Here is a 27,900-nt window from a genome sequence, read left to right as displayed (position 1 = left end):
GTGTGAGTAAAGAATGTTTAGTACATGTTTGTCAGGCTGTGTAAGGTTACAATGAAAACAGCAATAACTGCTATTAATAGTTATTGTAATCAGACATGGGGTAATTGAAATATGTAATTGTAATTGGCTGTAATTAATTACAATTTCTCAAGTAATTGAATGTAATGTGTAATTGAGCATTTTTTCAATTACAAGTAATTGAAAGTAATGAATTACAAAGCCAAAATTGTCTGTAATTGACAATTACTTTTCAATTACAATTCAAATACATTTGAAATTTGGGATCAGAAAGATTGAATCTTGTGTTTTCTAAAAAAAATATGAAATGCCATGACCTTAGCAAATGCAGTTAGCTGACAAATCAAAGCCTACAAGGTATACCTTCTGTAATTACACAACAATGGAAGATTCTTTATTTTGTAATGAATGAACAAAAAATTAAAAAGAAAAAAAAATATTGTAGAAACATGCCATAATTTGTGTTTAAAAGAAACCATTAGTAAGTCACTGTCTTATACCTTAATTAGCTTGTTACCTACATGTATATTCAGATGGATATTGTTAGACATTGATTTAACATAATCAATTTGAAAGGTCATAAGTCAATCAATAAATATAACCTCTGGCTATTTGTTTTATCATAAACTATATAATGACTGTTTTTACAACAGTTATGTTTGCATGTTAAACAGGTGTTAAGCCAATTAGAGAGAGATAAATATACCCCTAGGTACATGATTTTTTTTAAAATTAATTAATTGTGATTAAAACTACATTATATTTTTAAAAAAGTCAGACTTTCTAAATCATTTCTTTAGGAAAAATAATTTTAATAAGTTTTGATCAAAATAAAAAAAATAAAATTTTATCTATAGGTCTCTCTTCTTGTATTATTTTCAATGAAATACATTAAAACATAAAATTTCAATAGGTAATTAAACAAAATTTAATATTTTGCAAATATTGAATAAGGCTTTTTATCATTTTGCGCATTAAATTAAACCAGACATCTAGTCCTAACCATTCCTGATAGACAAAGTATTATGTGCACTTCAGATTTATGTTTGTTTTTTCTTTATTCCTGTAACACACAAGATATTTAACTTTTACTCTTCTTTGATACTGGCTGAATTTGAAAATAGTCACTGTAGATCTCATTTGTTATTACTATAAAGCAATATATGATAATTATGTACATATGATAGAATAAATGCATGTTCTAAATTTTCCTTTCAAAAGTAATTGAAGTAATTAATTACATTTGCCAAGTAATTGGAAAGTAATTAATTACATTGTAAAAAAAAAGTCAAATGTAATGTGTAATTTAATTGAAGATTAATTAATTACTTTCAAAAGTAATTGACCCCATGTCTGATTGTAATCTGGCTTGATTCTGAATGTCCTTTATCACAGTTCATTATACATAAAGTTACAATATAATTAATTATTAAATAACAGACTAGACGCAAAAATTAATTACAAAGAGGTAATGTTAGATAAAATATTTGATACATGAAAAAACAGTTACACCTTGATATATGCCAAATGAAACAAACATACTCTTTTCATTATTCTATCTTGCTGTTAATCTATACAAGTAAAGCTTAAAAGTGACATGTGATGTTTATCATTAATAATGCTTATATTAAAGTCAAAAGCTATGAACAAATTTGTTACAGGCTTGATGAAATTCCTTCACAACTTTTAATCTATCTGCCAACATTATTCTTAAATCAGTGCATCTTTTAGGCACACTTACTGTAGCAGGAATATTTCTAATAGGATACTTATTCTAAATCAACTAGTCTGAAAGTGGGTAGGTCTAATTCTAAAAACAAGACTAGAACAACCATAAACTTCCAATTGAAAGCCCATCTGAAAAACAATTTAATTTCAAAACAAATCAGTTATAAAAGTTATTGACAGACATGTCACAGTTGTCTGACAATATCTCAATACTACTATCATTGTTTGGTGTACTGACAGCTGTCCCACTTCCTGAACTGGAATTACTGTAGCCATTTGTCTGTATACTGGTTTGAAGACGTGCAGATAGTTCTAATTTTGGCACTATTGCAGGGAACACTTGGGTATTTTCTGGAGTTGTTTTGACTGGACTTGCAGTTTGAACTACTTCTGGGAACACAGGGGTACTTGATGGTGTTGTTTTGTTTGAACTTGATGCAGAATTATCAGGTGACACTTCAAATCCGAGGATTTCTTTCAGATGGTTAGGTAACTTTTTACTCTCTTTCAATTGTAGAAAGATGGATTCTGCCTTCTTCAGTGTTTCTTCCAAATGTATGGCGCCAGTCATATCATTGATATGCTGAAATAGAAAAAAAAGAAAATATTTATTTATGAAATTTAAATCCTTGGTGGGGTTTCGTGTTGCTCATTCTTTAGTTTTCTTTGTGTTTTGTAGACTGTTGTTTGTCTTTTGCTTGTTTTTTGTTTTTTTGCCATGGCATTGTCAGTTCATTTTCAACTGATGAGTTGTAAGGTCTATTAACAAACATTTGTTTCTTTTTTCATTGAGAAAGAGATACATGTATGGTGACTTGATTAATAAGTTAACCTACCTTTAAAATTTCAGTAAATCCAAATTTGTTTTCTATAAGCGTAGATTTTTCTGTATCTAGTATGGCTAAGCAAATAATGAGATGAAAATTCTGGCAAGGTCTGTCTGTCCAAAGAACCTGAAAAAATCATCCATAAATTGTAAATTTCACCAATATTAACTTCAAAACATTCTAAAAGAATACTAAGAATTCAACTTATTTCAACAATACAATTGTTTTATGGTCTTTCAATTTTTTTGTGTTTTTTGTGTTTTTGTCCTAAGAACCTGAAAAAATCATCCATAAATTGTAAATTTCACCAATATTAACTTCAAAACATTCTAAAAGAATACTAAGAATTCAACTTATTTCAACAATACAATTGTTTTATGGTCTTTCAATTTTTTTGTGTTTTTTTCAAGATTTTACTATTTACCCACAAACATGCAGTGACATACAAAACGGTAGGAATATGTGGCCTTTGAACTCCCTTAATGTAAAAAGATTTTACACTTACATCTATATAAGTTTTTGAAACAAGCGTACATGTGATTTTCTGAGTTATGTCCCTTAGTCTATCAGATATTTTCCAAGTGCTCTTTATAGACAGTGGTTTTATATGTAGCATGGTCTAGCTGAAAGTCTTTTTGTATGAACTTTTTTAATAGGCTGTACGTATACATCACCAAATTTACAAGGTTTTGACAGGCGAATGAACTTGTTTGAAAAAAACTATTTTGTATTAAAACCGATTCAAAGTTCTTACCTCCCATAATCTCTGAACATCAGGAAAAGAAAATTCTCGTTTAAATAATATCAATATCCACCGGAAACAGAAATAAAAGTTACCAGAATCATGGCTCTCTGAAAATAATATAAGATAGATATATGAAATAACAGAGATAGTTTTTGTTAAAAAAAAATAAGCTAGTAAACCACAAATTGATAACAAAGAACATTTTTATCAATACTAACACTGATAATACAAACTTTTTTGAAGCTGGAAATACAGATGTTGTTTGTGTACTTAATCACTTCTGATCAGATAGTTATATTCAAACAAAACTGTAAGTAAAACCTAAAGATGATGGGTATGTTTAACAATCTTGATTGGCTATAAAGCTCTTGCACGTTTGGAAAATCTAAAGAGATATATCTAATAAATTTGTTTGTAAATACATGCAACTCATAATAAATACTTGAGATTTTAGTGAATGGTATTTCTTTAAAGTTTATATCTTAATCAGTAGTGTCTATTACTTCATTTAAAAGTGCCAAAGTTCAATCTCACATGATACAATCAGGTCCAAGGACACAGTTATCGTCCTTTGGTTTTCGTTGTCTACAAATATAGTCCCTAGTGTGAACAGTGTATAACTTGCATTTTTTTTTTGATACACTTTCCCAATTTATTTCTTGATATTTTATGCATGAAATATTAAGTAAGGGGATGAAATTACATGTTAAAAAAATTTGGGTGCTGAATCTTAATGTTAAGTAGTGATTTGGTCCAGTTAAAAAAGGTCAAAAATTAGAATGTCTGAAGCTGTCAAACTGAATTTTAGCCCCCCTTAACACAGAATTGTCAATATTTTGAGTTAGAGCTGGTAGAAGTTTCTATAATTTTGATATTATTTGTATCAATAGTAGTACACTACACTGTAAAAATCTTTTTGAGATAGAGCAGGTGCGATTTTTTTAATTTGAATTTATTGTCTAAAAGAAATGCACTACGAAATAACTGTGTTCTCGGGCCTAAGAGATGAATTCCGTAAATGTAGATTCTGTACTTTGGCAACTTTCCTGAATGGTTTGCTGGTTTCAATTTGTCAAACTCAATAAAAGTAAAGGATTTACATCTATGTTTGACAGAAATTCTGTTAAAATGTCCCATTTTGGCATTATACGGCTAAAATAAGCATTTTAAAGCAGTTTCCATATTATGCCTAAGAGCCATGCTGAATTTCTATCTGACAGCTTTTTATGTTCCTGATATTTGTGTTTCTATGCTTAAATTAAATTTAATTAACCATTTGTGAACTCTGAATCTAGAGAAAAGTAGATTATCACAGAAAAAATGTGCAGAATATTTGTATTTATGTCCCTGGTTAAACGGCCTGTTTGATGTATGTGAAATGTGAAGAGCTTTGTTCATAAAATCTGTAGTCCATCACAAATATTTCACTAAATCTGTAAAAAAAACCACTTTACAATGATCAGTACACCCTATTCATTTCATATGCTACCATATTTTTCTTCTTTAGGATAGTAAGTGGTTCAAATATATGCCAATTGAGACTAAAACTACATGCAAGTTTTCCATTGAAAAGTGAAAAACTGGTCATCAGACCATACTGCCTGCAAAAAAAAGTTGAATTCAAGAGTCCTTTTGCAATTAGACTTCTTGTATCATAACATCTTAGCATAGAAATGAGCAAAAAGTAACAAATTTCCATTTCTTATAGCCTCTGTGTGCATTTTTATATGTAAATATGGGCTACGGCCTAAATCGACTCTAAATAATTCTCAGTATTACATGGCCTAAGACCATTTTATACTCATGTGGTATGCTTTTTGTAACTTTTCTTTACATTTAAAGTACATTTAATATATATGGAAGAATAATGTATGGTTAAAAAACTTCAAAAACTTCAAATTGGTTGAAAAAAATGCATGTTTATGTAAGGCTTCCCTTAATTCAAAAATCTCTATTTTCAGGCACAGGCTCATATAAATTTGACTTTTGAATAACTGTGATAAATCTGATAAATCAAATGAGTGTTCCGTTGCTTTTAATACTTATTATATTATATTCAAGAGTATTTAAAAAGCAAATTTTTGCAATATTTAAATTTTTTAGGCCAAAATCTTGACAGTTGAAAATATTTGATTTAAACGTCAAAAATAAACATCCAAATTTCAATATTAAAATGACCCTAGTTTCTATAATATATATCCTATGGCCATGAAACTTGGCCAACTATCTTATAATTTCCTAAGCTTAAGTCATGCAAAGTTTTATTAAAATTGGTCAAGTCTTTCTATCCTATTAGGTCCAAGGACACAGTTATCGTCCTTTGGTTTTCGTTGTCTACAAATATAGTCCCTAGCGTGAACAGTGTATAACTTGCATTTTTTTTTTGATACACTTTCCCAATTTATTTCTTGATATTTTATGCATGAAATATTAAGTAAGGGGATGAAATTACATGTTAAAAAAATTTGGGTGCTGAATCTTAATGTTAAGTAGTGATTTGGTCCAGTTAAAAAAGGTCAAAAATTAGAATGTCTGAAGCTGTCAAACTGAATTTTAGCCCCCCTTAACACAGAATTGTCAATATTTTGAGTTAGAGCTGGTAGAAGTTTCTATAATTTTGATATTATTTGTATCAATAGTAGTACACTACACTGTAAAAATCTTTTTGAGATAGAGCAGGTGCGATTTTTTTAATTTGAATTTATTGTCTAAAAGAAATGCACTACGAAATAACTGTGTTCTCGGGCCTAAGAGATGAATTCCGTAAATGTAGATTCTGTACTTTGGCAACTTTCCTGAATGGTTTGCTGGTTTCAATTTGTCAAACTCAATAAAAGTAAAGGATTTACATCTATGTTTGACAGAAATTCTGTTAAAATGTCCCATTTTGGCATTATACGGCTAAAATAAGCATTTTAAAGCAGTTTCCATATTATGCCTAAGAGCCATGCTGAATTTCTATCTGACAGCTTTTTATGTTCCTGATATTTGTGTTTCTATGCTTAAATTAAATTTAATTAACCATTTGTGAACTCTGAATCTAGAGAAAAGTAGATTATCACAGAAAAAATGTGCAGAATATTTGTATTTATGTCCCTGGTTAAACGGCCTGTTTGATGTATGTGAAATGTGAAGAGCTTTGTTCATAAAATCTGTAGTCCATCACAAATATTTCACTAAATCTGTAAAAAAAAACCACTTTACAATGATCAGTACACCCTATTCATTTCATATGCTACCATATTTTTCTTCTTTAGGATAGTAAGTGGTTCAAATATATGCCAATTGAGACTAAAACTACATGCAAGTTTTCCATTGAAAAGTGAAAAACTGGTCATCAGACCATACTGCCTGCAAAAAAAAGTTGAATTCAAGAGTCCTTTTGCAATTAGACTTCTTGTATCATAACATCTTAGCATAGAAATGAGCAAAAAGTAACAAATTTCCATTTCTTATAGCCTCTGTGTGCATTTTTATATGTAAATATGGGCTACGGCCTAAATCGACTCTAAATAATTCTCAGTATTACATGGCCTAAGACCATTTTATACTCATGTGGTATGCTTTTTGTAACTTTTCTTTACATTTAAAGTACATTTAATATATATGGAAGAATAATGTATGGTTAAAAAACTTCAAATTGGTTGAAAAAAATGCATGTTTATGTAAGGCTTCCCTTAATTCGAAAATCTCTATTTTCAGGCACAGGCTCATATAAATTTGACTTTTGAATAACTGTGATAAATCTGATAAATCAAATGAGTGTTCCGTTGCTTTTAATACTTATTATATTATATTCAAGAGTATTTAAAAAGCAAATTTTTGCAATATTTAAATTTTTTAGGCCAAAATCTTGACAGTTGAAAATATTTGATTTAAACGTCAAAAATAAACATCCAAATTTCAATATTAAAATGACCCTAGTTTCTATAATATATATCCTATGGCCATGAAACTTGGCCAACTATCTTATAATTTCCTAAGCTTAAGTCATGCAAAGTTTTATTAAAATTGGTCAAGTCTTTCTATCCTATTAGGTCCAAGGACACAGTTATCGTCCTTTGGTTTTCGTTGTCTACAAATATAGTCCCTAGCGTGAACAGTGTATAACTTGCATTTTTTTTTTGATACACTTTCCCAATTTATTTCTTGATATTTTATGCATGAAATATTAAGTAAGGGGATGAAATTACATGTTAAAAAAATTTGGGTGCTGAATCTTAATGTTAAGTAGTGATTTGGTCCAGTTAAAAAAGGTCAAAAATTAGAATGTCTGAAGCTGTCAAACTGAATTTTAGCCCCCCTTAACACAGAATTGTCAATATTTTGAGTTAGAGCTGGTAGAAGTTTCTATAATTTTGATATTATTTGTATCAATAGTAGTACACTACACTGTAAAAATCTTTTTGAGATAGAGCAGGTGCGATTTTTTTAATTTGAATTTATTGTCTAAAAGAAATGCACTACGAAATAACTGTGTTCTCGGGCCATCATCTAGAAATTAGTCTAATTAATTTCACAAATTTTTACATTGATAGTTTAACATACTGTATAGTGTATAAACTTTTTGGATGTCATTTTATATATACGGAACCTTACCTAGATAACTACATAATTCAGGATCTGTATGCTGCATCAGTTTGTGTATTTGTGCCAGCTGATGCTTCATTCCACCTTGGTCCATTTCAAAATTACTACACTGTATTAAATATAATAACCATAATATGAGAATAATTTCTATAAACTTAAAATAAATTTATGGAAGACCCTAGTCAATAAGAAATGTAGTGTAATATTTAACATAATTGTCAGTTATCTACCGTCTATCATGGTGAAATATTTTTCTTTTATAAACTGTATTTATGTAATCTTTTAAGTTAGGGTTATATAATAAAAGCATGATATGTTGTATTGAATTCCCTGACCCATTTCGGAAATAACCTTTATGGGTTACCTAGCAACAAAAAGTTGTAACGCCGAATTATATTAAAAAAGAGAAGTCCAAACAAATTATCATACCATTTCCAGGCACATGACATGTTTTGGTGGATATACTTCATAAGGTAGCCTCAAGTTAGGTGATAAATATATATGTTCACTATCTAAAAATAGTTATCATTAGTTTTTGACAATAAATATTAAATAGGCCACCATTTTTATTTGATTACATATAACATACCACTCGTTCCATTAATCCAGCAAAGCACCAAAAAGCATCTACTTCATTCTCCATGACAACCAGTACCGGAGACAGTAAATCACTCATTCCCTGAACATAACCTGAAATATTCCCACAAAAAAATCAAGCTGAAAACTTATTGATCACAAATTCTTAATTCAATATAATATTCATTTTAATGGAATCATCTTCAATCTTAGTTTTTAATAACATGGTCTTCATTCTATGATCTTTTTGTCAACTCCCAAATAATTCAAATTGTACAATAGATAAAGAGTATTAGAGGTCTTATATAATAAAAACTACTGAAAACTGAAAAAAAGACTGTTTGTGTTTGATAGTTGAGCTATCAAAGTTTTTATTTTACAGTATGTTTTCTTCCTGATTCAAAGTAGACATTGCCTAAAAATCAAAGTTGCCACCAGAGTAATAATATTGGGAACAAAATAGACTTCTAGAAACACCTAATACTGTAAATTAAGAAATTATTGCGTGCATTTATTATTGCGATTTTGTCATTTTTGACTAAAATGCGATTATAATTTTTGCGATATTGAGAAAAATCCTGTTTAATTCATATAAAAAATTTCAAAATGCGAGTTTGAATTATTGCGATTATAACCCTGTCGCATTTTTCGCAATAATAAAAACATCGCAATAATTTCTGAATTTACAGTATCATCAAAACAATTAAGGATCTAAGTGCTGAGAATGTTACGCTTTGAGATAAATTCACTGTAGAGTTTTTAATATTTTTCTTCCCACATGTTGCTATATCTAGTCTCTTCTACATAACTGCTTTGCCAAGCTAAACAATCATCTATAGGCAATTTATCAACTTACCTAAATCAAAGTTGAACATACAGTATATCATCAGAATACTGTCAACTTACCTAACTAAAAGTTACCTAAATCAAAGTTGTACATACAGTATGTCATCAGAATATCATTTAATACTTGTAGATTAGGATTACATTCTTCTCCTGTGCATACCTTAATCAAAGTTGTACATACAGTATGTCATCAGAATATCATTTAATACTTGTAAATTAGGATTACATTCTCCTCCTGTACATACCTTAATCAAAGTTGTACATACAGTATGTCATCAGAATATTAATTTATACTTGTAGATTAGAATTACATTCTCCTCTAGAACTTACCTAAATCAAAGTTGTACATACAGTATGTCATCAGAATATCATTTAACACTTGTAGATTAGGATTACATTCTTCTCTAGAACTTACCTAAATCAAAGTTGTACATACAGTATGTCATCAGAATATCATTTAACACTTGTAGATTAGGATTTCATTCTTCTCTAGAACTTACCTAAATCAAAGTTGTACATACAGTATGTCATCAGAATATCATTTAATACTTGTAGATTAGGATTACATTCTCCTCCTGTACATACCTTAATCAAAGTTGTACATACAGTATGTCATCAGAATATCATTTAATACTTGTAGATTAGAATTACATTCTTCTCTAGAACTTACCTAAATCAAAGTTGTACATACAGTATGTCATCAGAATATCATTTAATACTTGTAAATTAGGATTACATTCTCCTCCTGTACATACCTTAATCAAAGTTGTACATACAGTATGTCATCAGAATATTAATTTATACTTGTAGATTAGAATTACATTCTCCTCTAGAACTTACCTAAATCAAAGTTGTACATACAGTATGTCATCAGAATATCATTTAACACTTGTAGATTAGGATTACATTCTTCTCTAGAACTTACCTAAATCAAAGTTGTACATACAGTATGTCATCAGAATATCATTTACCACTTGTAGATTAGGATTACATTCTTCTCTAGAACTTACCTAAATCAAAGTTGTACATACAGTATGTCATCAGAATATCATTTAACACTTGTAGATTAGGATTACATTCTCCTCCAAAAAATTTATGCGTTCTGTCTGTCCTTGTTACATCTTTCTCTGAAATAGCATATTTCAATTATAGAACAAAGATATAGATGTTTTTTGTGATTCAATTGTGTTGTGTTTGCTTTGTCATTGTTAAACTGATCATTCCCATTATTAAACAGACAAAAACAGAATCCTGCCTTCAAGACTCTTAATATTAAGAGTGAAAAATATACATGTAAAACTGGATTAAACCCAACACATGTCTGTACCAAGTCTGGCTATCTGGACCATGTGTTGTTTGTTGATGTTTGTCATTGTTTGAACATCTATCATCTGAGAGAAGTCAGGTGTGGATAGTTTGTATGGTTTGTTGTACTGACTGATATTTTAAGTAATTCCAGTTATCCTTTTTAAGGGCTATTTTATTGAAAACAAACATGGTACACAGGGAAGCAAATTTGAAAATAGGGTAAGCACCTATAAATACAATTTTAGAATTTCCAATGCATATTCGCTGTAAAAAAAAGTATCTTACACTCATATGTTGCAATATCAAAGTTAATTCCCTGGGTCCAATGTACCAGTATGTATTTTTATGGAACAACCCTTAGTATTATATTAAGAGAATAACATTAATTTTAATTACACATGTATTGTTCAAGTTTTTATTCAAATTGGTTCCATTTTTCTCAGTAGAAGTAGATAAAAAGAAATGATTCCATTAGTCTTCAATATGAGATTCTGTTTACTAGTGTCAAATTCTCCTGTTATTCCAAACTAATTCTGATGACCAAAAACATCTTTGGTATTTGGTTTTTATTTTCTATAGAAAAATCCATCTTTTTATTCAGAATGGATCGATAATTTTCTTACCAATAAGACATTTCCTCTCTCTTAACATAGCAAATCTTTTTTCTTGTTCAGCAGTTATAGTCTTCCATTGTAACTTCATTCTAAAATAATCATCTCTGAAAAAAAGAAATTATTTTATAATATATTTATTGAAAATTTAAAGTAATAAGTCAAAGAATGTCAACCTTACAATATAACAATCAAAAATTGGCTTAGAACTGAAAATATCCAATGTAATATTTATTAACTAGAAAATTATTTCAAAAATAGAAAATAATAAGAAAATTTATCACTCTAAGTCACATAAAGAGATAATGAGTGGCAAATTGCTTACTGGCATATGGACTTTGTAAAGTGAAAAAGGTGGATTAAACAAGATTTTAACGTAACATACCTCTAGCTATAAATGTAGGAAGTCTTTCAAGATTTTAAACAGAAATTTTGTTCACAATATCTTATATAGCCAGTCTTTTTCACCTTAATTTTGACCTTCATTTTCCCACTTTATTTATGGCTCTACCATAATGATATGGATAAACAGAACTTCATGATAACTACCACTAGTACGAAATATCTAACAGCTTTCCTTCTGTAAGTGGCACTTTATTAATATTGAAGCGGTACTAGATGGTTCACTCGATTTAGTCCCATGAAAAATTATTATTTACAATTTAAAATAAAATTCATTGGGAAATTAATCAATATACTGTGGATTCATTCATTTTTGTGTATACCAATTTTCGTGGATTAAGGAAAAATTGTATTTTCGTGGATATTTGATTTCGTGGATTTGCCAAAGTTTGTATACAAACCTATAGACTATTTGTACTTGGTTGAACATCTAAATTGGTGGTTCACCTGTACCCATGAAATCCACCAAAATTAGTATCCAATGAATAATAACGAATCCACGGTATAAATAAAAATCCAAACATTTTATCAGACGTTGATTCCAATAAAAATCTAATTTTACTAATCTAACAAGCAGTTTATTGGTTTTGACCATCTGAACTCTTCTATAAGGTGGGTACAAGGTATGTAACGGAATATTTTAACCCTTCTTGAGCATTAATTTAGAATAAGGAGATGTGCTATGATTACCAATGAGACAATTATCCGAAAGAGTCCAAAATGAAGTTGATTTAAGCAACCATATGTCACCATACAACCTTAAACAAAGAGCAAAACCCTACCATATAGTCAGATATAAAAAAGGTTCTGACATGACAAAATGTAAAACTATTCAAACAAGAAGTAAAGACCTAAAGCCTGATTAATGACAAAACAATAAACGAAAAACAGATATAACAGACAGCAATCAACTCTTAAGATCACTCTTGATATACCGGTCATTACTTTTAAGATTAATTAGTAGGTATATTTCTACATAAATATATAATAACTATTAAACTATAAACCAGTAGTGAATAGTAAACTTACACCCGTCTTTTTCTTTCATCTGTCCGAGTTTTATATGTTGACTGCCAATTATAATAACCTAGCAAGAATTTCCATACATCTATTCTTAATGCTGGATCGACTCCCTGTAAAATATAAACCCATGTATTACAATCATGAATATACATCATTTCTTCTTTAATTTGGTAGACTAGGATTAAAGGAGGATAACCCTTAGATCAGCAATGCTTTTGTTTCCTCAATGTGAAACAGAATTAATACTATCTGTTTTACTAAGAAACTTGGAACAAATTTATTAAAATTGTTAACAAAAATGTACAAGTGAATTTAAAGAGTTATGTACCCTTAACCTTGAGTCTTCCTCCTTAAATTATCTAGCAATAGTAAATCTTGATGTTCAAACTGAAATTCACATTACATTTGTTGATAAAGGAAAAATGTGTAAGGGTTCTCGCCTACTTTTGCTGTTAATCGCAGGCTCAACAAAAATGAGGAACAAAATTAATAAAAATATTCCTCTCTAGACTATCTTTTGATTGTAAGTAGCTTCTGTCCAAGTTTGGTAAAAATCCAGGATAGTTTATGAATCTAATAAATATTTTAAAAACTTAAACTGCAGACTGTATGTAATGTTAACTGGAAGAAAAACTAAGTCCATTTATAAGTAAAATAAGGAAAAATTGGAATTTTTTTTCCAAAATTTCCTTCTAGATACTAGCTTTTAATCATAAACAAGCTTCTGTCCAAGTTTGGTACAAATCCAGGATAGTTTAAGAAAGTTGTTAAAATTTTAAAAACTTTAACCACAGAGTGAATGTAATGTTAACTGGCAGAAAAACTAAGTCCATTTATAAGTAAAATACAAAAAAAATAGAATTTTTTTTTTCCAAAATTTTCTTCTGGATACTATCTTATGATCATAAACAAGCTTCTTTCCAAGTTTGGTAGAAATCCAGGATAGTTTAAGAAAGTTATTAAAATTTCAAAAACTTTAACCACAGAGTGAATGTAATGTTTCCTGGCAGAAAAACTAAGTCCATTTATAAGTAAAATACGGACAAAATGGAATTTTTTTTTTACAAAATTTACCTTTGAATATTATCTTATGATCATAAACAAGCTTCTGTCCAAGTATGGTAGAAATCCAGGATAGTTTAAGAAAGTTATTAAAATTTCAAAAACTTTAACCACTGAGTGAATATTTGTGGACGCCAACGACCACGACAACGACACCGACGACGGAATGTAGGATCGCTATGTCTCGCTTTTTTGACAAAAGTCGAAGGCTTGACAATAAAAGGAAATATGGGATAAATTTCGATAAAACAACAACCAAATAACAGAAGGGAACAAACCTAAAACTGATTTTTTTGTACTATTGCATAGAAATTGAGAATTGGAAGTCTTAATAAACAATTCACCAAAGTTTCATGCATATTGGTTAAAGCATTTTTTAATTAATGTCCCACATGTTGACGACGGACGGACAGACGGTCAGTGGTATACCATAATACGTCCCGTAAACGGGCGTATAAAAACAACTCAATGAAATCCTGTCAAAATATCCATATATGTCAACCTGTTTTCAGTTCCAATCTGATACACGAAGAATACTTCTGTAAAATTTAAACAAGAGCCTGACAATTATCCATTTAGCTTTATTTGGTGAAAATGATCACATTTTCATGGCTATTACCTACCCCTCTAAATATTACATCTTTAAGTTTATCTATATCTTTTATTTTGCCATCGCTATCCATATGTTTAGACCATTGCTCTCCTGTAAGTGGAGTACCTCTGGATACTGAAGGTCTGCTGGGTAATTTTGTCTACAATAAAAGATAAAAAAAAATTAAACATCAAATATGTTGAACAAAGAATATTTAAAAAAAATTAGTAGTTTTCTAGTTACTGGAGATTCGTTATAATAACGTTATAAAGGGACATAACTCAAGAAGGCTAAGAGTGACGTGTGTTTTGTGGAAATAAGCATTGTGTATAAGTTTCATGACATTTGGTTGAGGCAAACTAGTAAGAGAACAGAAACGAAAAATTTAGCAATTTTTCCATTTGTAAAGGAACATAACTCTAAAACGGTAAAAGTGACGCCACCAAAATTCAAACCTGATCTGTGTTTTGTGGTAATAAGCATTGAGTTTAAGTTTCATAACATGTGGTTGAGGCAAACTAAAGTTAGAGAACGGAAACCAATTTTGGGACGTACGTACAGACGTATGTACAGACGGACAAGGGTAAAACTTAATGCCCCCTCCGCTAAGGCGGGGGCATAAAAAAAAGTAAATTCATTTAATACCCTTATACATCCCATTAATCATGTCTTCATCTACATATTCCAGCCACATATCTGCAATCTTATATAATTCTTCTTCAAATTAATAACTAGCCTATTGCATAAGACAAAGAATACCTTCGTTATAAGTTCATAACCTGGTTCATCTTGGTTACTTATTTCCATTCCAGGAATGTCCTCACTGAGGATATCTGCTACCTCCTCTCGCTGTCTTGGAATCTGGGCATCAGGTTGTAACAACACATCTTTCAGGAAATTTGTGACCTTGGAAAATCCTGCTAATGATGTTGTGTATGGATCTTTAATAAATTTCTGAAAATATATAAATGTACTATGAATACTGGAGGATGAATTATAAACATGACAGTGAAACCCTGATCCTCTATATTAAAATACATATGTAATTTCATCGATCTAAGCTAAAGCAGGGTCAACAAATCTCATTTGAATCAGGTTTCTTTTCCTGTAATCTAATTCAGCTCATTATTTCCTGCATGATTAGCACTGTATGGCTTTCCTCCTGATCCACAGAATTTACATGGATTAATACAATGATATTTTCCAAAAACGAAGATTTTCCATGTGATTAAAAAAATATCATAAAACTGGATTGTCTCATTAGTTGTAATTATATCAAAATATGATTGTATTGGATTTTAATAAAAGACTTATCACTAGTAGTTTCAAACTGATATTTACCCAAATACAACAATAACTAGAAGGAACTGTTTTAGTGGACTAAAAACATATATCTGACCTTGATGCATGTTTATAGAAGTCATTCCAGTATGAGAAAAGCACAACAAAAACATTCTAGTACTGAACTAACTGTTTTATATCATTTGATGAATTTTGTGTTCATCATGTTCATGGCAGACCTTTGATAATCTCTGTTTAATTAATTCACAAATTTTTCAAACGCATGGCAGTATAGACCTTGACATATAGTATAGATTGAAGACCATACATTGACAACTGGAATTTTGGATGTCTTTCCATTTCTAATATTGTTGGGTTGCTATCTCAATGACATGAGAAAATGAGAAACCACATATTAATTTCAGGTGGCCTAACAGTGTATTATTTCTTTTTTTTTAGGCCTATTTAATCAAGGCTTTTAAAATCATTTTTTAATGTAATACAATGCTTCCTGAAGTGCATAGCTATACTGAATTTGAAATCTATAGCTTCCCTAAAATTATAGCATCACCATCATTAAACATTCTAATATAAATTCTATTCAAACAGCACCACTGTATAAAATAAAGCACCATGATACCATGTTGCTATAGGGTTCTAGGCAGATCACTAACAGCTTGTTATTTGAGACATTAACATTAGCATTTTTTTTTTTTTTATATACAATTGATCAATATTGTCACAGGAAGCAGCCTTAGGATCTTTTTAAATTGAAGACCATAGCATTATTTTTAATTTTAAAAGAAAAATTCAAAACACAATGCAAGGTTAATTTCCTGGTAACTTTTGTTAAGTCCTAATTTTCATAATCTTATTCAGTACATGTATACTTTATATGTATACATTATTACAGGTTAAAAATACAAAAATTAACATTTGCAATTATAAAGAGTATCTGTAAAAGTGGATAAAATACTTTAACCTATATTCTGTAAAGTACATATATATATATTTATATAATTCAAACATGTTCCTGTCCAGTTAACAAAGAAATTAGCCATCTCAATACCCCTAATAAACAAACAATGACTTCAAATTACCTTAGATACAGGTGTAAGACCCACACTTTATAATATATCCATAGTCATAATGATCTGTACACGTACATTTTATCAACAAACCACTTAATACAGAACAATAAGGATATCAATACTTAATTGTATAGTCAAGGTCAATACACAGAAAATTATCTTTTAAAACATAGATCACACCTCATTAATTCTTCCTGGTCTTGTTATGTAAGACCCTGATATACTGTGTGAGCATTATGGATTTATTTGTGTTGTCTTGGTTTTTTTTTAAAGTCAACAGTACAAAGTCTTCTTTCTACTTTATTTTGTATAAAGGAAACTTAAAACCTGACAGGAAAACTTTATTTTCATAATACAATCAAAATCATTATCAATTTAGCTTAAGAGTCGAACAAGGACAATTTACCAGGACATTATTATACCATACATGTCAGATTATTAAAGTCATTTTCTACAAAAAATAATTTTTTTTTTCAAACAGCTGAAAAAATTTAAAATATAAAGATTTAGTCACTACAGCTATTAAAACAGTCCTGAGTACTTATACATTTAATTTGTCCCGTCAACTAAATTAATCTAAACAATCATAAATGCAGAAACCCAATGAATGAAACTTAGTTATAAAAAGTGGAGAAGAAGTGATATAAGTTTGACTGAAATCTATTTAGCAGTTTGAGAGATAAAAATGAAAGTATTGTGTTGATAATCTACAAGAAACAAGCTGAAAGTCTTTGAATTAATACATCAATTCTGCTGTGCATGCCAGTACACCAATTCCACAAAATTAATGCTTGAACTATCCAAATTAAAGATCTTAGCTATTATAATCTAAACTATAGTATCAATCGCTTGATTAGTTATGCACAAAATTAAAACACAGTCTGATTTAAACCAGATCGCCATTTGTTTTGTTATACTAATATGTCACATGCAGATCTGTTGAATCTTATTCAGGGGTTACTTCTCGTGTGATCACCGCGAACTTTACTTGTTGAAATGAGCATCTGGTAAAGTAAAATTGGAACTCTTTTAATGTTACTTCTAAAGTTAAATTTACAGGAACAATTGCCATATTATGCAGGGGTTTATGAGATGAATTAATACCTTTTTTTCTAGGATAAAAATGTTTTCTTCCCAAACTAGAATTGTATCCATTATTAAACAACAACTATTTTCATGTAATTGGTTTGTTTTTGAGGTTGGATAAGGTACAGTTACAATCCAGAAATACACTTCAAATGCTTCAAAAACGGATTTTTTTTTTGGTCTTACTTTAATTTACAAATGTATATGCAAGGTATAATATGTTGGACTAGGATAAGATAAATATTTGAAAATTGGCTGATGCAACATAAGTTACATAAATGACAGAGTAAGAAGCTCTTTAATAGGTTGGAATAAAGCATACAATGTTCTTGTTCCTTGAAATCATAAATTACTTTCTGATAAAAATGAAAACTTACAGTTACAAGGTCTCCTTGAGAGTCAGCAAACAAATTGAGTTCATCAAAGGACTTGGACAGCATATCAGGATCATGTTCTTGTACAATGAATAATCTATTATCCTTTGGTGACCTAAAATAATAGATGGCCTTTATACATGTAAGAAGGCTTGGACAGCACATCATATTCTTGTATAATGCCCAAAAATATAGTTATGTTTCCTGTCTCCTATAGCTACCTACCACAAGTTTTAATGCCTAACATAACACATTTGTTATGGACATTTCTGGTTAATAGTGTTGAAGTCCAAATATAAATGGTTAAGCACTTTTAAAATCAATAACATTCCCACATTTGTCTTTGTAAAATAATTTGACCTACATGTACCTTCTCTATTTTATCTGCAAGATGACAGGAAACAAGTATATATATATATTTTTTTGTTGCCTTATAATTAATCTACTGGTAAAAACATTGGGCAAAATAAATGGCTTTGACAACAATTAATATTCTTTTATGTATATTTTTTTAAGTATGATAATTAATCTCAATTAAAACCTGCATTAAAAGACCACTCATGGGAGATGACAAAAGTTGTCCTTTACTACAGGTAGTCATCATATACAGGTTCAAACATCCTTACAAAGGAATGACTTCAGCTTTACCACTTGGAACCCTTGATTCAATAGCTTCCTTGTAAGCAGCAACCTTCTACCAAAAAGGTATAACAAAAATACAGAACTTCAAGGTAAATTTAATAAAATGCTCCGCAGGGCGCAGCTTGATACGACCGCAGAGGTCGAACCCTGAACAGTTGGGGCAAGTATGGATACAACATTCAAGCTTGATACAGCTTTGCATTTGGATTGTGATTAAATATTTGACACAGCATAGGTTTCTGACACAGAATGAATGTGGTCTAAGAACTTAAAAATTTTAAATTGGACATTCACCTATTATGGTCCAATATCCAAAATCTAAATACATGGTTAGATTCAGCATATAAAAGAACCCCAAGAATTCAATTTTTGATGAAATCAAACAAAGTTTAATTTTGGACCCTTTTGACCTCAATGTGGACAAAGTTGATAACGGGGCCCAAAAATCAAAAATCTAAATACATGGTTAGATTCAGCATATCAAAGAACCCCATATATTCAATTTTTGTTGAAATCAAACAAAGTTTAATTTTGGACCCCGATTTGGACCAACTTGAAAACAGGGCCCATAATCAAAAATCTAAATACATGTTTAGATTCAGCATATCAAAGAACACTAAGAATTCAATTTTTGTTAAAATCAAACTAAGTTTAATTTTGGACCCTTTGGACATTAATGTAGACCAATTTGAAAACGGAACCAAAAATTAAGAATCTAAATACACGGTTAGATTCGGCATATCAAAGAACCCCAATAATTCAATTTTTGATGAAATCAAACAAAGTTTAATTTTGGACCCTTTGGACCTCAATGTGAACCAATTTAAAAACGGGGCCCAAAATCCAAAAACTAAATACACGGTTAGATTCAGCATATTAAAGAACCCCAAAAATTCAAGAATAAAACCCCATTGAAATTGGTCAAGAAATAAGCAATTTATACGAAGTATCTTCTTTTGCACAACACTGTGCAATTAAAAATTTCTTGCTATTGTGCAATACTGTACAATTGACAATTTCTTGCTATTGCACAATATTGTGCTATTTGATATTTCTTGCTATTGCGCAATACTGTGCAATTGAAGATTTCTTGCTATTGCGCAATACTGTGCAATTGAAGTTTTCTTGCTATTGTGCAATACTGTGCAATTGAAAATTTCTTGCTATTGCACAATACTTATTATATAATAATTTACACATCCTGTTTGGTGTGTATCTCATACCATATCATTATTATTTGCTTTTAAATATAAATCAGAAATAACCAACTTGAAATGGAAAATTTTAAAAGAAAAAAAAAAGGAAAAAAAGAAAAAATAGGAAACCCCCCCCCCCCCCCCAATTTTTTGAACCCCCTTATGATTCATCACCCCCAAACTTAATCCCAGCCTTCCCTTTGTGGTATGGTACCTTGCAGTACAATTTCAGAAAGATCCATACACTTACACACAAGTTATTGTCCTGAAACTAGAAAAATGCTTGTTTTTTGCCCCTTTTTGGCCCCTAATTCCTAAAATATTGAGGCAATTACCCCCATCATCAATCCCAGCATTCCCTTTGTGGTATGGTACGTTGCAGTACAATTTCAGAGAGATCCATACACTTGAACACAAGTTATTGTCTGGAAACTAGAAAAATGCTTATTTTTGGCCCCTTTTTGGCCCCCAATTCCTAAACGTTTCGGCAATTACCCCCAAACTCAATTCCAGCTTTCCCTTTGTGATATGGAACCTTGTAGTACAATTTCAGAAAGATCCATACACTTACACACAAGTTATTGTCATGAAACTAGAAAAATGCTTGTTTTTTGCCCCTTTTTTGGCCCCTAATTCCTAAAATTTTAAGGCAATTACCCCCAAAATCAATCCCAGCATTCCTTTTGTGATATGGAACCTTGTGGTACAATGTCAGAGAGATCCATACACTAACACACAAGTTATGTCTGGAAGTTACAAAAATGCTTATTTTTGGCCCCTTTTTGGCCCCTAATTCCTTTACTGTTGGTACCATAACCCCCAAAATCAATCCCAACCTTCCTTTTGTGGTATTGAACCTTGTGGTAAAATTTCATAGAGATCCATTCACTTAAACTAAAGTTAGAGTGCGAAAACCAATGTGTCTTCGGACGACGCTGGACGACGCCAGACGACGACGACGACGACGACGCCAACGTCATACCAATATACGACCACAAAAATTTTTTTGCGGTCGTATAAAAAGGGGAAGTCCATAAAAACTGACAAAATCAAACTTTATCAACCAACAGAACGAGTGAAAAATGACTGTCATATTCCTGACTTGGTACAAACATTTTCTGAAGAAAATGGTGGGATGATCTTGGTTTCATTGCTAACTAAACCTCCCACTTGTATGTTTCATCCAAGTAAAAATCTTCCAAAATATATAATCTTCACATGCAATGTATATCCATTAAGTTTTCAACATTTTTAACATTTTATAAATTGCCTACTGTACATGTATGTGGATTCATTATTATTCGTGGGATACCATTTTTTGTGGATTTCGTTGCCAAAGGTGAACCACAAATTAGTATGTTCAACCAAGCACAAATTCTCTATATGCTTGGATGCAGACTTGAGTAAAACCACAAAATCAAATATCCATGAAAATCCACAAAAATTGATAACCACGAAAATAAAGGAATACACAGTATTTCACTTAATTGACATTGGTAAAAAAAAATCTCTTGAGGAAGTACTCTATCCATCGATTTGACTACTTGTTCTTTTATCAGACACATGTTAAACTACTCCAAGTTCCACAGCCCTTTTTAAGAGCACAGTTCTTTTCTTCCACATTTCATTTATTATATTTGTTCATTTAAATTGAACAATTTTGTTTCTATAGCTAATATAAGTTTAAATAAAAGAAGAATGTGTCTGAGGACACTTATGCCCCCGTTCGAGCTTTGTAATTTTCCAAGTTAAAAAGGGGCATAACTCTAGAACGATATATGACTCACTGCCCAAATTCGAACTCGGTCTGTGTGTTGTGGTTTTTAGCATTGTGTATGAGCTCCATAAAATTTGGATGAGGCATACTAAAGTGAGAGTGCGAGAAACGAAAAAATTTGCAATTTTCCAAATTATAAAGTGGTATAATTCTAGAAAGGTAAGTGACTCACTGCCCAAATTTGAACTCTCTCTCTGCAAGTTTTGGTTCTTAGCATTGTGTATAACTTTCATAAAATTTGCATGAGGCAAACTTAAGTTAGAGTGCGGAAACGAAAACTTGACAGGTGGATGGTAAGACAGAAGGATGGAAAGATGGAAGGACGGAAGGTCAAGGGTAACACTTCATGCCCCCTTCGCCTATGGCGGGGACATAAAAATTGCATTCTAAACATTTGAACTGAAAAATAAATAGTAATTAAATGAGCTTTCTTGGGTATTGATTGCTGAGATTTCTGATTCACATATGTATAAGTAATTAAAGAGGTCATAATGTTAAGTTAAACATTAAATATTAAATAAATGCTCAAAAGTCATGCTCACCTCTGAATGTGAAGAGTTTTCCCTAAAAATTGTAGCATGGCTTTACTACCACCACTATGGAAATGTAAAGCTGGATATGTGGTCCCATCCTTCAGTATAAATATCACATAGGCCCATCCATGGTTTGGTGCATTCCTCTTAAAACTTTTTAAATCCAAGATATCAAAACTTATATTATATTTTCTTCTTGCTTCTTCTTTTGCTGCAAGACATAATAATAATTGAATGTAAACCATTATTATCAATTCAATATGTGCCAATATTGTTTTCCGATTTTTTAAAATCTCTTAAACTCATAATTATTCAATAGAGTGAATCGATTTTATTCTGTATACGTAAATAAAGGACTCACAATTATTATTGGTGGCTTACATGTACAGCTTTTCATAAAACAAGACTGTCACTTTTAAATTTTAAGATAACTTTTAATAAGTAAAATATGCTGATAATCATTTTTATAAAGAACAATTTGTTGGTTTATACATTTCTGAAAAATTAACTTACTAGGAACATCTGACCCTGACCCTGTATCTGGTTTATAGCCAACAGATAAAGATGATCCTATAACTGCCCATTCATGTTCATTCTGACCATCTACCTGCAGTATCTCTTCTGCCTTCCATTCTATAAATACTCCCTCAGGCTGAAATTTAGAACAAAATCTTCAATAATCATCATATTAGAAGACACAACAAAAAACAAATTCCTTATCATGCTTATACATGCTACTGTCAAATAATTCAAATTCATATTTTTTGTGTATCTTTTTTTAACCAAATCTTTTCAATACTTTTTACATACATATATTGTTTATCTACTTGGATGAATATTGTTAGTGTTTCATAAGCCTCTAAAGGCTGGCTGATATAGTATATTATTACTGATGTATTAAATTGTAATTGTGGTGTTATATTATGTATATTGTACCAGGATGCACTTTAAATAAAATAAATCTAAATCTGAATCTATGTAGTGTGATAATTTCATTGCCTATTTGAAAACAATTATTATGGTTAATTCACTTTTCTATCACACAGCTTGAACTGAATGTAAATCAACTTCTAACCTTAAAAAGAGAGAGAAAATACCCAATGATGTAATAAAAAAAAATCATAATTCCAATATAAACAGACAACACCAAAAAAAAAAAAACAAAGAAAAGACAAAACACATAACAATATATCACAGAAAAATAAAGATTAAGCAACATGAATACCACCAAAAATACAGGGGTGATATCAGGTGCGAGAATAAAATCTAGTGTTAGTATCATTCATAAATGTCACAATAAACATGATAAAGGAAAAGGGGAAGGGATAAGATACAGATAAAATACTATCATAATTTCTTATCAACTATTTAAAAATGCCAATTCATTTCATATTATATGAAAGAACAAGAATGTGTCCATAGTACACAGATGCCCCACTCGCAGTATCATTTTCTATGTTCAGTGGACCGTGAAATTGGGGTAAAAACTCTAAATAATCTAAAATTAGAAAGATCATATCATAGGGAACATGTGTACTAAGTTTCAAGTTGATTGGACTTCAACTTCATCAAAAACTACCTTGACCAAAAACTTTAACCTGAAGCGGGACAGACGAACAGAAGGACGAACGAAAGGACGCACAGACCTGAAAACATAATGCCCCTACCACTATCGTAGGTGGGGCATAAAAATATTTTACAAATTTTTATTTGAATAGGAACTATATATGCAGATGAAATATCTTAAATATTGGCTGTTCAGTTCATTTATTGCAAAATTACTTGTGAAAAGTTTGTGGTAGATGTTTAAAATGGTATTTCATACTTTCTGCAAGTCAATTACGCTGCCTAGCATATATACATTTTACGATTATATGCCTTTAGTTCAGAATTCTACTCATCTTGGAATCTAGAGTGATCACATTAGGAATCATAGGCTGCCTAATGAAACTGAACTAAAACTATTGTGCTGTTGGGTTGCTGTCTGTATATCACTTATCTCTTTTACTTCATATGGAATGAATGTGCAACTAAAAACATGTCAAACTGAAATTTATAATTGTTTAACCAGCTAACCTTTTATAGCCAACTATACAGTATGGGTTTTTCTCATTGTTGAAGGCTGTATGGTTGCCTATAATTGTTTACATCCACTTCATTTGAACTTGGGTGGATAGTTGTCTCATTTGCAATCATACCACATCTCCTTTTTTTTATATTAGTACAGCAATTTTACCTTTTGTATTATAAACACTTTTCCTGGAATGTGTGCATCTTTGTCTGAATGGTGTGAATTTACATTAACATGGATGAAAACACTATCTTTTTCAAACAACACCTGAAATTATAAATAAAAAATCTTAACCTTCTACATGTACCACAAAATACATATATATGTTTTATGTACAGTATTTGTATACAATTACACTAATTAACTCAAATTTTACTGATGTTACATGACAATATATTTAAATCATAAATATACAGTTTGATAAATGTTTAAACAATTACATGATAACAAAATAACATTGAAAAAAATAATCTGTCAAAAATGTACATGTACATAATTAAGTAAAGGGTCCATCCAAAAAAGTTGTCGGATCATCCTTTATTCAAAATGTTGAATGTTGAAAAAAAATAGCTCTTATCAGAGCTCCAGATAAGAATTCACAAATTGGGGTTTTTACCCACCATTTTTTATTTAATTGAGTGAAATAGTTTTTCAATTGCATTATGAATTCCAATTTACCCCTCAAGCAAATATCAAATTGGGTTTTTCAACACCAGGCTCTTTAATGTATTGGGTTTTTTCATAAACACGATATTGAATTTGTGTGTTCACTCATCAACTTAAATTAAATATTATATATCATTTTTAATCTTAGTTTCTTGTGTATAATTTGGAGTTTAGTATGACGTCCATTATCACTGAACTAGTATACATATTTGTTTAGGGGCCAGCTGAAGGACGCCCCTGGGTGCGGGAGTTTCTCGCTGCATTGAAGACCCATTGGTGGCCTTCGGCTGTTGTCTGCTCTATGGTTGGGTTGTTGTCTCTTTGACACATTCCCCATTTCCATTCTCAATTTTATCTTGAACTAAATTTATTTTATTTTCTTGTCTAATTTTATTTAGATAAATCTGGATTCACTTGTCCTTTATTAGAACTTTTGGTTTCCGATGCTGACTTCATATAAGCAGTGATAAGTGATTTGGCCTTTCATGTTCCAACTGATTTAGTTCAGACGAGTTCTGACACGCAAACACGCTCTGGGCGCGCCAATGCACGACCCCGTGCGTTCAAGGGATGCTTTCTGATAACACTTGGCTAGCTGAGTGTTGTTATCATCATATTTCCTCAGCTCTCAAAAAGAACTATTCTATATTTTTACCGGATATTTACTTTCGTTTTAATTCATTGCTAAGTTTAATGATAAATCCCGAGAAGTACAAAAAGAATTATGACGACATGGCTATAACGCGAATTGGATAAAGACAGAGAATATCGAAATGTTTTTATCACCACATGTACCTTTTAAGCAACGGAAAATTTCAACAGGTCAACGCTCTATTTTTAGAACGAAAGTTTTCAATATTACAATAATAGATTGACGCGACGAATATGTAATACATAAGGGTAAATAACGCAAACGATAGCCACTAAAAGCGTTAAGAACTCATGGTTTTGACAAATTAATGGGTTTTCCTTAGCATGAATTGGGTTTTAGAACGCTGCAATGGGCACTTGCATTGGGTTTTCAATTATTTTTATTGCGTGATCACGCAAATACGCAGCTTATTTGGAGTTCTGTCTTATATGCGAAAAAGAACATATTGTTGGTGTCAATTCATGCCCAAAGATTATTTGAAAGATTTTTAATTAATCTAGTATAACATATATAACAACAATCTTAATTTCAAAATTTTAAATCAAAATTAAATAAAACTTAAAAGCACAAAACAGAATTGGTGTAAATTAAAAAGAGTTAAAAATCGGCACAATAAATGAGTTTTGAAGAGTTCATATGCCAATGTCTGTTCTGCTTGAAGTTACTTCTACTGTCATGGATATGATAACAGTGGAATCCTGTGTCCGCACGGCCAGTGGTATCGTGCATCACCTGATTTCGTCATATCAGGTTGTGAGTTTGAATCAGCAATGTACAAATGTAACACAAATAGAATTGTTCTTGTAATTGTTTTAGTCTTCCGAAGGGACAAAAATGATTAAAATTGATAAATTCAAGCATAAATTTATAACTGCAATCCCATGATTAACCATATTTACCCATTTTCCATAAAAACAATTACATCAGATAAAATTGGTTTCAATTTAAGTCAAATTTTTATCAAAATGCAATACATTTTGCTCCGCATCCTTGGTAGCCTGTTTGGTTCAAACTGAACTATATTTCGTAGTATAAAATCATTCCTGTATTCAAAATTAGCTTTTTTTTAGGAGGCAGAAATCACCGGACATTTGAAGAACTGTCAAAACAGGGGTTTCCCTAATTTTGGACACACGTTACATTTTATCTTCAGGGTGAAACCATGCATAAAAAAGATTTCATGAAATTAAATTATGTCATGAATTTGTTCACACAATATTATCCGATTAATGGTTTTATGAGATTACCAAAGTGAAGCCAAAAGTATTAGGTGCGCTAATACACCAGACTGTACCGTATGTTACTTTGTATGGGAAGCAGCTGTCACTAAAGTGTTAAAAAAAATGATTCGTTAACAAATTACATGTAACAGACCAAATTAGTGCAAGCATGGATTCATTACGGCTAATGAACAGAGTTTAAATGTGAACTTGGAAAACAAGGGACACGCTTTAGCATAACGGAGAAATTTAAGTGTGTAACATATTTAGCATGTACATTAAGGAAGGGAGTGTGTGGGGGGGATGTTGTTGGTTGCTGTTGTCAGTTGTACCTGTTAATATATATTTTTATACTTATTCCTATTTGTGAACAATTTACAAGCTAAGTAACTTACATCTTTCTTTCTTTCTTTATTTCTCATCATTCTTTGATGCTTGTGTCTATGATTGTACTTCTCATACCTAGACCGAAGACCAAGCTTTACTTTCACAATTGGGTGCATTTCAAAGATTTAGAAGACTACACTTTGCTTTACAAGCTCAGTCATTCAATTTCATACTCTTATAATCATGTGTTATTTAGCAAAACATTACTCATTTTAATTCGAAAAGAATTCTTGAAATAACCGTTTACGGATGTGCGTGTGACATATGACAAGATAATTTGGAAATGCCATGACTGATGACACTGAATATTGTTTTGTAACTTGTCATGACACTTTACCCTAAACCGCTGATAATTTTGTGTTAAGGGTGATAAATGCATACACTGGAATACAATATGTAATTCAATTACCTGTGATTGTGTTGCCATTTCTATATTTATCTAAACAGTCGATTCTGACAGAATGTTATGTTTTGTACATGACGTCAAATCACCTGTTACCGCTTAAATCAATAACTAAAATTATGACAGGTTATTTTGGATTATCATTGATATGTGATGATAATATTGCATTGTTCTTTAAGCTATTTATTTAAAT

General features: G+C 30.6%; 2 protein-coding genes across 2 annotated transcripts in view; one reads left to right on the top strand and one right to left on the bottom strand.

The window, feature by feature from the left end:
* LOC127724703 (E3 ubiquitin-protein ligase parkin-like) overlaps positions 1–27,900 on the top strand; it is a 558,693-nt gene that overhangs the window by 526,454 nt on the left and 4,339 nt on the right. The gene's annotated exons all lie outside the window — the stretch shown is intronic.
* On the bottom strand, positions 426–27,797 carry LOC127724663 (TBC1 domain family member 15-like). Its single transcript, XM_052231699.1, has 15 exons — positions 27,714–27,797; positions 24,545–24,646; positions 22,822–22,960; positions 22,318–22,519; positions 18,164–18,275; positions 15,088–15,282; positions 14,360–14,488; positions 12,681–12,784; positions 11,262–11,356; positions 10,341–10,457; positions 8,498–8,598; positions 7,918–8,017; positions 3,328–3,425; positions 2,583–2,699; positions 426–2,329 (listed from the first exon to the last, which is right to left on the bottom strand). Exons 1-15 carry the CDS (start codon positions 27,729–27,731, stop codon positions 1,904–1,906), a joined length of 2,055 nt encoding a protein of 684 aa, XP_052087659.1. The 5' UTR covers positions 27,732–27,797; the 3' UTR covers positions 426–1,903.

The sequence above is a fragment of the Mytilus californianus genome, unplaced genomic scaffold (assembly GCF_021869535.1).
Source record: "Mytilus californianus isolate M0D057914Y unplaced genomic scaffold, xbMytCali1.0.p SCAF_14, whole genome shotgun sequence".
NCBI classification, from domain to species: domain Eukaryota; kingdom Metazoa; phylum Mollusca; class Bivalvia; order Mytilida; family Mytilidae; genus Mytilus; species Mytilus californianus.
This window is presented reverse-complemented; position numbering and strand designations above follow the sequence as displayed.

Excerpts from the sequence above, each read along its gene's own strand:
- LOC127724663 (XM_052231699.1), bottom strand. Across the intron at positions 12,785-14,359 it reads AAGATGTAATATTTAGAGGG|GGAGTCGATCCAGCATTAAG; the intron begins GTAGGTAATAGC and ends TATATTTTACAG. Across the intron at positions 8,599-10,340 it reads TATGTACAACTTTGATTTAG|GTTATGTTCAGGGAATGAGT; the intron begins GTAAGTTCTAGA and ends GGAATATTTCAG.